Raw genomic sequence first — 13,041 nt, 5'->3', positions numbered from 1 at the left:
TGAATCTTACCTCTGATGCTCACTCCTGGCTCTCCTTGGTTCTAGATCTGAAGCTCTGACTCCCATCACTCTGCTCTGCCCCCTGGCATTCTATAAATGATGGAGACAGTCTCTGTTTCTGAAGAGACAGATGGGTGTTTTTCAAAGCGCTCAAGGAGAGCCTGCCAGCTAGCTGTGACCCAAGCTAAGTCTGTCAGTGGTGGACCTGCTTGGTGCACCACCCAGCCCTCGGGTCTTGGTTCTGAGACACCAGGTCCTTTGGAGAAATCTGTTCTCAGGCTGTTTTTCTCATCCCTTTCACTCTTCTTTTTCCTGGGAAAGGAATTTCCTTTGGTCGTATTTGGATGGAGAATAGACTTTAATGTTGCTGAATGTTCATTAAGGTGTTTTGTCTATTGAAAAAAACAATGGGATGATAGCCAAAGAGAGTTATAAATAATAATAACAGGACTAATAACCTAGTCTTTGGAGTACTTTATCTGAACTAACTCATTTAATCCTCCTGATTATCTCATGCAGTTCATTGTTACCCACATGTTACAAATGAAAAGATGGAGGTGTAGCAGGAGTAAAGTAACTTGCCCAAGATCATGCAGCTAGTCAGGAAAGAACTGGGAAATTAACACAGGAAGTCTGGCCCTAGAACTCAGTGTCCTCACCGACTACACCTGTTCCTTCCCACTTAGTATGGCTCCCTGCCCCTTCTCCACCATTCTGAATCTTTTTTTCTCGCTCATCTAGATATTCTCTTAGGGTTCTGGGAAGTACTTTCTGTGAGACTTTGGATGAGCCCCTTTGTACCTGTGACTTTCCTCTCTTCTCATCCCTCTTCCTAAATGAGCCTAGAACTCTCCTGCTGAGAACCCTCAGTGCAGCTGAGATGGGGCCCTCAGAAGCCATTGAATGAAATTAAAGTCCTTCTTCACACACAGTAACCTCCTTTCTGGAACTTCAATTACAATCATCCACGTCTTGCTGCCCTTCTCCCTGCCCTGCCTTTGCTGTGTCACTGTTGAGGATTTAAAACATCATTAGAATTATAGCAGAGAGCCAGAGGTGTTTTTATGAGGACTTATATCAAGTATCTTTTATTGAGAAGGGATGCATTAATAACCAATGGGGTTGGGAGAAGTGATGAGGAAAATTTTCAGTAAATTTTCTTCTAAGGAAAACGAATTTGTTTTTTGGTGGGGTTTTTATTTATATAAATTTGGGGCCTGGGCTTTAGAATAGAGGCAGAGCAATGCTACCAGTGGCCTTTCTCTGTGCTTATCCCAGCAAAGCTCAGCCTCTCCCCCAAATAGAAGTTGAATGAATATTTAAAATATACTGCCTTGAAAGATGTTGTATTATTAGCTCACCTGGGGACCATACTTCTCTGAATCTGGCCCTATTCCCTTTTCTGTACCTACCTGTAGTCCCATTGCTCCCTCCACACAGCCCATCATGCTCTGAGCAAGTGCATCTGCATAGGGGCAGGGGGGATAGACTCATAAGTTGTGGCTTTCACTCCTTTGGGTGTCTTCCTCCCTGGCTCCTCTGATTATCAGTAGATCCATCTAGTATTTATTTGGTAAGTATTTATTTATACTCCTGATTCTTATTCTCTTTATGGTCCCTTTTCTCCATGTTCCCTTCCAGAGGTTTTATTTTATTTTATTTTTTATTCTTATGTTAATCCCCATACATTACATCATTAGTGTTAGATGAAGTGTTCCATGATTCATTGTTTGTGCGTAACACCCAGTGCTCCATGCAGAATGTGCCCTCCTCAATACCCATCACCAGGCTAACCCATCCTCCCACCCCCCTCCCCTCTAGAACCCTCAGTTTGTTTTTCAGAGTCCATCGTCTCTCATGGTTCATCTACCCCTCCAATTTCCCCCCCTTCATTCTTCCCCTCCTGCTACCTTCTTCTTCTTCTTCTTTTTTTTTTTCTTAACATATATTGCATTATTTGTTTCAGAGGTACAGATCTGAGATTCAATAGTCTTGCACAATTCACAGTGCTTACCAGAGCACATACCCTCCCCAGTGTCTATCACCCAGTCACCCCATCCCTCCCACCCCACCCCCCACTCCAGCAACCCTCAGTTTGTTTCCTGCGATTAAGAATTCCTCATATTGGGCGCCTGGGTGGCTCAGTTGGTTAAGCGACTGCCTTCGGCTCAGGTCATGATCCTGGAGTCCCGGGATCGAGTCCCGCATCGGGCTCCCTGCTCAGCGGGGAGTCTGCTTCTCCCTCTGACCCTCCCCACTCTCATGTGCTCTCTCTCATTCTCTCTGTCTCAAATAAATAAATAAAATCTTTAAAAGAAAAAAAAAAGAATTCCTCATATCAGTGAGGTCATATGATACATGTCTTTCTCTGTTTGACTTATTTTGCTCAACATAATACCCTCCAGTTCCATCCACGTTGTTGCAAATGGCAAGATCTCATTCCTAATCATCCTGTCTCTAGTCCTAATAGCTAACAGGTGGTCCAGAGATTCAGCAGGAAACCAATCTTACCTGAGTATTGGGCAAAGCTAAGGAGAGAGGACTTTATGTTTAACCCTTCTTAGCAGAAGGGAGATCTGAATCTTTTTGAGGGTAAGAAACAAGTGGGGCAGGAGGAGGGCTATATTAATGGAGCCACCGGGAAGTGTATTGATTCCTTGTACTCAGAATAGTTTTCCTGGGGGGACTCTTAAGGATAAGGAGATCTAGACTAGACACACATTTATGGAACCGTTTGGGGAGGAGCGTGAGAAGTCACAAGGAGCAGGCAGTGAATATGGTCCTTCTCAATTTCATTGGTTGCTCCATTCCTTGCTGCCTTTAGGGAAGATCTGAATTTGGACTCCTTCTGGATATCTGCTTGGTGCTCTATTTTCATGAAGAGGAAGCCACAAGTGCAAAGATATTAGGCTAGTATCATGTGAAATGTTCAAAGTAATAGCCAGATAAATTTAATGTGATTAAATATAATCAAGTTAGAACATAGTTGAGCTAATAGGTCTCCAGGAAGGAGACACATTGTTATGAACATAGGCCACTACAAATTGGTATATTTTAAGGAGGTAATTTAAAGTTAAAATTTGTGTAAGTAGAAGTGGAAGGGAAGGGAAATTTAAGTAAACAGAGAAGGAGCAAAATCTTGGGGGGAGGGATAAATATAAAACAGGTGAGTGTGCAAATGCCACTTGCATGGAAATGGTAGAATGAGGTCAGGAAAGTATAGTGGGGCCAGACTTTGGGAATAGGGTGACTGGAGGCAGAGGAAGCCTCTGTTAGTTCTTGAAGCATGATTGTCATAGAAGCTCTACATGCTAATGAGGCACCATGGGTCAGAAGTCATTCTTACACCCAAATGAGCATTCCCTGGGAGAACTTAGCTGGAGAGTCCCACAGTTCAGAACCTGATGCTATCTTTTATGATCTCTGCACACACTCAGGGGTCCTTTCTGTTCCTGTCACTTTCAACAGACTCTTCAGCTTCTGAGTTCTTATAGAGAGGACCCTAAAGTGCATCATGACTCACACCAACCTTACCATCTTCCATCCTGCAGTTTTTGTTCTACTGGGCATCCCTGGGTGGGAGGCTTACCACATTTGGCTATCAATACCCCTCTGCCTCATGTATATCACTGCTGTCCTGGGGAACACCATCCTGATAGTGGTCATCATCACAGAACATAATCTTCATGAGCCCATGTACTTCTTCCTCTCTATGCTGGCCATCACAGACATCCTGCTGTCTACCACTACTGTACCCAAAGCTCTAGCCATCTTTTGGCTCCATGCCCATGACATTGCCTTTGATGCCTGTGTCACCCAAGTTTTCTTTGTCCATATGATGTTTGTGGGGGAGTCAGCCATCCTATTAGCCATGGCCTTTGACCGCTTTGTGGCCATCTGTGCCCCCTTGCATTATACAACAGTGCTAACATGGCGTGTTGTGGGAAGGATTGTTCTGGCCATTATCACCCGAAGCTTCTGCATCATCTTCCCAGTGATCTTCTTATTGAAGCGGCTGCCCTTCTGCCAGACCAACATCGTCCCCCATTCCTACTGTGAGCATATTGGAGTGGCCCGCTTGGCTTGTGCTGACATCACCATTAACATCTGGTATGGCTTCTCAGTGCCCATTGTCATGGTCATCTTGGACATGATCCTCATTGCTGTGTCTTACTCACTGATCCTCCGAGCAGTGTTTCGTTTGCCCTCCCAAGATGCCCGGCACAAGGCCCTCAGCACTTGCGGCTCCCACCTGTGTGTCCTCCTCATGTTTTATGTTCCATCCTTCTTTACATTATTGACCCACCGCTTTGGACGTAACATTCCTCGACATGTCCATATCCTGCTGGCCAATCTTTATGTGGTGGTGCCACCAATGCTCAACCCCATCATCTATGGTGTGAAGACTAAGCAGATCCGGGAGGGTGTAGCCCACCGGTTCTTTGACATCAAGACTTGGTGCTGTGCTTCCCCTCTGGGCTAATGGCTCCCCATGAATTTGCACTCCAAGCTTTATCAAGGAAACTAGGCATGAAATACAGAGACTTTCTGGACTGAGAGGGCTTTTACTTCTCTTCCTCTTTCTCTTCCTTCTTCATTGTCGTCATCCCCCTCCAACTTTTATTTTTTCCTCTTCCGGCTTTTCATCTTTGCCTCCTTCTCCTGTTTCTTTGTTTGCTTTATCTTCTTCTCTTCTCATATCCTTCCTCCAAAACTCAGAGATAATAACTAAGTGTTACATGCCTCTGATGTGAACATTTGGTATCTTCAGTAGACCAGACGTACTCCAGAAACACAGAGAACTGAACACAACATGAAGTGGGTTATAAGCACATGGATGAAAATAATTTTATATTTAACATCTTGAAGGGGTTCCAGTTTTTTTTTTTTTTAATCTCTAAATGTGCATTGATTCTTTGTACAGACTCAAGTAGCTCTCTCCTCACTTTTACAATGGCAGCTGTTTTTGAAAAACAGTCACGCATGCCCTTCAGCCATCTGGAAAACTGTTCATTCTTCAAATTTCAGATAAAGAACTACCTTCCCTGAAAACTCTTTCCTGACTTTCCAAGCAATACAAGGCTCCTATATTGGTATATTGATTGCATCTTGTATAAATCTCAAAATGTATGTAGTGAATTGTAATAGGTTGTTTATTTATTTGTACCCCTAATTGACTGTAAACTCCTTGAAATCAGAAGAGTGTGTGTCATTCATATTTGTACTCCAGTGCCTTATAAAATGCCTGGCACATAATAAATGTTCGAAAACTGAGTGAGAGCACAATTACCTCCTGATGTTAGAACATGCATTTCTATTATGCACTCAAATGGTCAGCTAAATAGTCCACAAACCAGTGATGAGTAAACCAGCTCCTCACAAAGTCAGTTTGGCGTCAGGGAGGTAAATAAGCTGTAGATTGCAGAGCTTCTTACTTCTTACACCTTTGCTGTAACACAGGGACCAAGGAATAGACTAGAGTAGGAGGAAACAGGGCACGCTTGATTTTCTCTTCTAACCTGGCCTCTGACCCTTCTCAGTGTTAGGAATTATAGCACATTGTTCCTGGCCAGGTTAGCAACTTTGGAGTAGTCTCTTGGAGTTTAAAGTCTTGCCCCTCATTTTTTTCATGCTTTTTCAAAAGAGATCATATACACTCATTTCTTCAACCACCATCGACACAAATGAGTCCAACATCCCTCTCTCCATCCTAGAACTCTATTTTTGAGTTTTAGATGCATAAATATACCTATCAACTGGATTTCTCCTCCAAGATACAGAGCTCCCATTCAGGCTAGCTTTTTCCCCCTGTTCCATTCCTTTTCTTATGAACTAGATTATGATGACTCCATCAATTTCACTGAGCTGGAAGCCCTGGGGAGTTTCTCAACTTCTTCCTCTCTGTCCTGTTCCTCAAGAAGTTAATGATTGTTACCAATATTGATTGTACCACTAAATAATTATGTGGATAATATTTGCAGTCCTGTCAGGATTAAGGCCCTATCCCTATTACTTTCTAGCTGTGTGAATGTGTGAAACATATTTAATATTTTTAGTCCTCATTTTTTTCATCTGTAAAATGGGGATAGCAATAATACCTCATAGGGTTGTTGAGAAGATTACATGAAATAAACCATATATATACTATTTGAGAAGATGAAATGAAATAAACCATATGTATAGTACCTAATACGATCCTTGGATCATAGTATCTGGGAAATATTTCATTAATGCTAAGTTCTTAGTATTGTTAATTTTCTTTTTAATGTTGCTCTACTAATTACTCATGTCTGTTATCATCTTTCACCTCAGATAATGCATTAGCTTCTTAATTGATTTCATTGCTTTCAGTCATTTACACTGTAACCTAAACTATAAATTGACTCAAAGTTAAACATTCTAAAAGACAGAGTTTCTGTCACATACTTTCAAGTAATCTTCATTACTTATAGAAGTGTTTTCCATAGAATATTCTGCAGAAATAGCAGATATCATAATAAATGTTTTATAAAAATGTTCCATGGTCAAATAAGTGAAAAATGCTGACACTCTGTGGGTTGTGCACATGGCTCTCCAAGGGAAGGCTAGAGTTTGCAGCATATCCCACAGTAATGTGACCATAGATATTTGTATCACTTTTTTGATAGCACCTCAAATGTACATTTCTAAAATAACCTAGTGTTCCCTTAGCCACTGTTCAGAAATCACAGGACTACAGGGTAATTTCTAAGCCAAGCATTAACTTAATAATGTAGTCCTAACTTACTTTTCCATTTCTATCTCAAAACATACCACCATATAGCAATCTATTAGTATATAATAATATTAATAATTATAACTTAAAACAATAGCTAATGTTTATTAAGGGATTAATCTATGCTGGGAACCATGTTCAGTGCTCTGCTGCATTAACTTATTTAATCCTTACACAACCTTATGAGATAGTACCTTTGCTATCTGTTTTATACACAGGAGCACCCAAGTTTCAGAGAGGATGAATAATGAAGGCCACTCAGCTGGCAAATGGTAGAGTATTGACGTCAATTCCTTTTTGAAGTCTTCACCAATCCCCAAGTCAGAGGTGATTACCTTGTCCTCTGGCTCTCCACAGCAATGACATTTATGTTTCAACTGAATGTTAATTACTCCATGAAACCATCAGAGCTTGGGTTCTGTGAGGGCAGAGAATATATCTTACTCATCGTTCTAGTTCCAACATCTAGCATAGAATTCACTATGTATATTTATGGATTGATTAATTTGAAATGTCGGTGAAGTGGTTGACTCTGGACCCTTCACTGTTAAATATTATCTAATTTTATGACTGAAAATCATTTGGACACACACATACACACCACTTAGTTCCTTCTGATCTATTTCTGCTACATCTCCACAGGTTTCTATATACATTGAGGTCTAGCAGGTATAGGCAGGGTTTCAGTGTTCTGTGTATTGACTAGCAGCAGCTCAAATCTGCTCAGTCCATATCTTAGCCAGAGACATGGAGTTTTTAACAGATACAGTATGTTCAGACTTTTGTAGGTAGGGCATAGTTAGATTGCCCGCCCTCTCTGGTTCCTGAGTGAGTGATCTCTGGAGATTGGTCCTGCTGGGGTCTGCCTCTTTCTAATTAAACCAGATGCTCCCTAAAGACCTAGTGGAGTAGAAGCTCTCTCCTTGCCCAAGGGATTCCTGTGGTTGAGGTTCAAATACTGCCCTATTTCCCTCCTGAGTCTGCATCTGTCAGCTTCTTTCACATGTTGAGGAAGAACTTTCTCTTGAACTGGGGTAAGTTTCTGGGAAGGGGATAAATATTTTGTTCCTAGGAATTTTAGGTTTTCTTGGAATAAACTTAATAAACTATTGATTCAGATGAGATCCTCTGGATAGTGTAGAATAAGTACATACTATCCAGTGTGTACATCTTGACATCTTCAGCTGCTGCAGACATTTTTGACTCTGCAGGGCTGGGAGGATGACTAATATTTTTCCAGAATTAAAGTGGTTTAAGCAATATTGAACACAGGGGGTGCCTGGATGGTGCAGTCGGTTAAGCGTCTGACTCTAGGTTTTGGCCCAGGTCTTAAGATCAAGCCCCATGTTGGGCTCCGCACTCAGCAGAGTTTCCTTGAAGATTCTCTTCCTCTGCCCTTCCCTGCACTCATGAGAGTGCACACACACACTCTCTCTCAAATAAATAAATAAATCTTTTAAAAAAAGTAAAAAAAAAAAAAAAAAAGAATACTGGAAAGTAAGTATATTAAAACCCACAACATTAAGTTTACATATACTGTTTATATAAAACTAGAATTTATTATAATTCTACTGGCTTTAATGGGAGAAACTCATAAATAATGCTTTCAAAATAAAATTAGGGAAAAAATTAGCCATTGAAAGCACATAAAAACATATATATAGGTGCTCCCATTTTCCCTTTTGCCTTGGGCTCCGATGTGGCTCAGTACAGCATGGGCAATCCTATTTTTATTTAAAATTTTGATATCTTGTTCATCATGGATATTTTGACATTTTGTACTGAGGTAAGTTCTTACTCATTTCACCTTAGTCCTGGTCTTAGGAGACTCAGCACCTGGAGGGCAGACCAGAGTCACAAAGAAATGCAGCCCGTACTTGAATCTTTCCATAATCCTGATAGTTGAAACATACGTTTCAGTTTCAGGAGCAAAGACATTTCCCTATGTGTTCAAGCCAAAGTGAGGTGGGATTTTCTGTTACTTATAATGTAAAGTGTTGTAACTGATACAGAAGAGAAGAAAAGAATTATTTTATTTTTTAATTTGCTTTTACACTTAACTATATGCCATGACTGATACTTTTTTTCTTAAAAATGGAAACAAAACATTCTATTGTACTGTATATGCCATAATTTATTTTTTTGACCTATTGATGGATATGGAAGTTGCCATAATTTCTTTCATTATAGCAATAGTATAGCAATGAATATCCTTATAGAAATATCTATATGTTTTCATGCTGTGTCACCAGCATTGGAGGCTAATGTTTTTCTTATGTTTTCCAATTTGATAGGAAAACAATGATATTTCAATATGACAGATTTTCCTTTCTTCAAGTTTTGAGCACCTATGCATGTGTATATTGGCTATTTATTTTTCTTGTGGTATGAATTGCCTATTTTGATTCTTTGCATATTTTTTGTTTTTTCCTCATTCATCTCTACTAAATTTTTTTATTTTATTATGTTATGTTAATCACCATACATTACATCATTAGTTTTTTTTTTTTTTAAAGATTTTATTTATTTATTTGACAGAGAGAGACACAGTGAGAGAGGGAACACAAGCAGGGGGAGTGGGAAAGAGAGAAGCAGGCTTCCCGCCGAGCAGGGAGCCCGATGTGGGGCTCGATCTCAGGACCCTGAGATCATGACCTGAGCTGAAGGCAGTCGCTTAACCAACTGAGCCACCCAGGCGCCCCACATCATTAGTTTTTGATGTAGTGTTCCATGATTCATTGTTTGCGTCTAACACCCAGTGCTCCATTCAATACGTGCCCTCTTTTCTACTAACTTTTAATATTTAAGGATATTAGCCTTTTGTCTGTTATGTTTTATAATTTTTTCTCCTAGAATTTTTATTTGTTTTCCTAGAATTTATTCTTGTCTACATTTTTGCATAATTACATCATTCAATTATTACTGTCCATGAAATACCATTTTCTTAACTTAATCAGAGAGATCTTTCCAAACTTAAAAATATTTTCCTGTTTTCTCCTAAGATCTTCACTTTAATTTTTAATATTTTTAATTTTATTTTTAAGATACACATCTTTAATTTATCTATAATTTCTATTTGTTTAGTGAGTGAGGTGGGAACTAATTTTATTCTTTTACAAAAATATCATTGTCCAATATCCCGATGCCATTACTTGACTAGGCCTTCCTTTCCCTACTAACTTGAAATGATATTTTATTACATTTAAAGTTTCAAATATATTAGTTTCTGGGCTCTCTATGTGGTTGTATTGATCTGCGAGTAATAATAACTGGCATTTGTTTAGTATTTTTATGCTAGGCATTATATTAGGCAGTTTAAAGAAAGCATTTGATTTAATCCTTGCAAGATAAATATGAATAGCTCATTTTCACATTAGGCTAAATTTCTGAAATGTGAAAAACTTGCCTTTTGGAAATAATCAGAAAGTTGGAAGCCCAGAATTTGAACCTGGAGAACACTTCTCAGATAATAAATATTTAAGCTGTGACTTGGAAGCTCAGTAGGCTTAACAAACATCAAAGGTAGAAAAGTATGTTCCAGATTAAGAGAAAAGCTTGAAAAAAGTCATGAAGGTTGGAAAACTCAGGTTTTGTGTGGACAAAAGATCATGGTCTATTAATGTCCATGTAATTTAATGTCAGAGTGCCTAAAGGGGACTAAAGCTAGAGAAGAGAGTAACAGTGGGATTGTGGAAAGCTTTGCATGCTTGAGAAGTTTGAGCTTTATCTTATAATGAAAAAATCATTATATAAAGGTTGTAAGTGAAAATCCAATAAGATTTTTGTTTGTTTTGTGCATTTTCTGTTATTTGTAGCCCAGCCAGGCTACAAATAGCTGATGGATATGGAGGGGTTGAGGATGGGAAGCTGGGAGATGGGGAGCCCAGTTAGTTAAGATGCCATTGCACCAAAACAAGTGAAGGACGCTTAAAGCCAGAGTAGGAACATGTGAGAATGGGGAGGTATATATGGCTTCTAGACTTTGCTGAGGTTTAACTAGGAACCTTTATTTATATTTGTGTTTGTAATGATAACGTAGGAAATAAAAGCATAATATTATATACTCTAAGTCAAAGCATTAGTGATTGACTTAATTATCTAATGTTCAACTTTTAGTGAAACTTATTGTTGGTTCTGCCCACTGACTCTCTCTTTCCATAGTCTTCATAGAGAGACTCCCAAATCAGGCATGTTCGATGCTAACTTCTCTACCTTCCACCCCACTGTATTCATCCTACTTGGCATCCGGGACTGGAGAACTATCACACCTGGCTTTCTCACCCCTTCTGCCTCATGTACATCACTGAAGTGTTGGAAAATGGAACCCTCATCCTTGTTGTCTTCAGTGCATGCACCCTCCATGAACGCATGTATGTCTTCCTATCCATGTTGGCTGGCACTGACATCCTGCTGTCCACCACCACCATTCCCAAGGCCCTGGCTATCTTGTGGTTTCATGCTGGGGAGATTGCCTTTGATGCCTGCATCGCTCAGGTGTTTTTCATCCATGTTGCCTTTGTGGCTGAGTCAGGTATCCTGTTGGCCATGGCATTTGACTGCATTGTGGCCATTTGTACTCCCTTGAGATACACAGCCATCTTAACTCCGATGGCAATTGGAGAAATGACTCTGGCAATCTGGGGACGAAGCACTGGGACTATTTTCCCTATCATATTCCTGATGAAGAGGCTGCCATACTGTCGAACTAATATCATCCCCCACTCATATTGTGAGCACATTGGGGTGGCCAGATTGGTCTGTGCTGACATCACTGTCAATATCTGGTATGGCTTCTCAGTACTAATAGCATCAGTTTTGGTAGATGTTGCACTCATTGGTATTTCCTACACTTTGATTCTCCAAGCTGTGTTTAGACTTCCTTCCCAGGATGTCCGGCACAAGGCTCTCAATACGTGTGGTTCCCACATTGGATTCATTCTCCTCTTTTTCATCCCATCCTTTTTTACTTTCTTGACCCACCGATTTGGCAAGAATATCCCCCATGATGTCCACATCCTTCTGGCAAATCTCTATGTGTTAATTCCTTGCATGCTTAGTCCCATCATCTATGGAGCAAAACCCAAGCAAATCAGGGATAGTATGGCTCACATGTTATCTGTTGTGGGGAAGTCTTGAGAAAGTTTATGTTTCTTTCACAGTTTTCTCTTATCAGCAGGAGAAAAAAGAACTTAGCAACCGAGTTCTCAAGTTTAGGCACTTTAGTGTACTGAAGCAGAAAGTACATAGGCTTTGGAATAAAATGTATGTAGATTCAAATCCTGGTTCATTTACTTCCTGATTTTTGACCATGATTAGGTTCCTACCTTTTGGAAATTTAGTCCTAACATATAAAATAGAACCAATCGTACCTATGCTGTAAGAGTTTTGTAAGGATTAAAATTTATAAACTACTTGGTACATTGCTCAGCACTTAGTGGGCTCTCAATGTTAGCTATAATTCTAACTCAAAGTTTGTTACCCAAGGAAGACGGTTTAGATTTGATGTATGTGAGATTTCCAATATTTCCAGAGGCTGCTCTGCCTTCTGCTTACCTCCCAAGACTGTATTATAGCCATCATCATCTCCAAATTATTGCCATCATAACTACAAGTTTGCTGTATGAATCCATTTAGGTAATAGATATAAAAGAATGCTCTAAAAAATTAAACTGTTGAAAAAGACTAAGGTTGGTATTGATTACATTTTATATGTAAAGAACTATCACCATTATTATATTAAAGAAATTTCTTAACTCCTGCAGGAAATGGGTTGAGTGACACAGACACAGGCATTGCTCTTAGAGCGTTAGTTGTCTGAGTTGGACACATGAATGAAGGGCAAGTTATGGGGGTCCACACTGATAATAGAAGAATACGATACAGCAGACAAATATTCAGATGTTAAAAAGAGCAAGTAAGCTAATACTCTATGATTCTATGTCTTCTTCTATATCCATACATTCCCCCTGAATTAGAGACAGTTATATGGCTTTAAATTCTATTCCGTTCCATTTGGAGTGATTTCCAAATTGATATCTCCAGGCTTGACTTTTTCTTTGAAATCCACATTCCTATATTCAACTGTTTCTTGACATCTCCAGTTATATGTCTTGTAGGCATCTCAAAATAAACATGTCTGTATTAGGATAGCTTAAGGTATGCTTTATTTCAGTTAATTAACAAAACAAAGTTGATTCCGCTCTTATTTAATGTATAGTGTATATCAACAGAATCTATTCTCCATCAGGTAGCCGGAATCCTGGATCCCTCTGTCTTGTGAAGTGTTG

General features: G+C 39.6%; 2 protein-coding genes across 2 annotated transcripts; both read left to right on the top strand.

Annotated features, from left to right (window-relative positions):
- Window positions 1–3,505: 3,505 nt before the first annotated feature.
- On the top strand, window positions 3,506–4,869 carry LOC123856630 (olfactory receptor 52B2). The gene has a single exon (XM_045892777.3). It carries the CDS (start codon window positions 3,515–3,517, stop codon window positions 4,481–4,483), a length of 969 nt encoding a protein of 322 aa, XP_045748733.1. The 5' UTR covers window positions 3,506–3,514; the 3' UTR covers window positions 4,484–4,869.
- Window positions 4,870–10,848: 5,979 nt separating this feature from the next.
- Window positions 10,849–11,890, top strand: LOC123856631 (olfactory receptor 52B2-like). The gene is given in 2 exon segments (XM_045892779.1): window positions 10,849–10,995; window positions 10,998–11,890. Coding segments are annotated over 2 exon segments (945 nt in total). The 5' UTR covers window positions 10,849–10,943.
- Window positions 11,891–13,041: the final 1,151 nt, after the last annotated feature.

Source organism: Mirounga angustirostris, unplaced genomic scaffold (assembly GCF_029215605.1).
Source record: "Mirounga angustirostris isolate CCGP_5_RB_7025 unplaced genomic scaffold, mMirAng1.0.hap1 SCAF_13, whole genome shotgun sequence".
NCBI lineage: Eukaryota > Metazoa > Chordata > Mammalia > Carnivora > Phocidae > Mirounga > Mirounga angustirostris.
This window is presented reverse-complemented; position numbering and strand designations above follow the sequence as displayed.

Excerpts from the sequence above, each read along its gene's own strand:
- LOC123856630 (XM_045892777.3), top strand. The coding sequence starts at position 3,515 with ATGACTCACACCAACCTTACCATCTTCCATCCTGCAGTTTTTGTTCTA.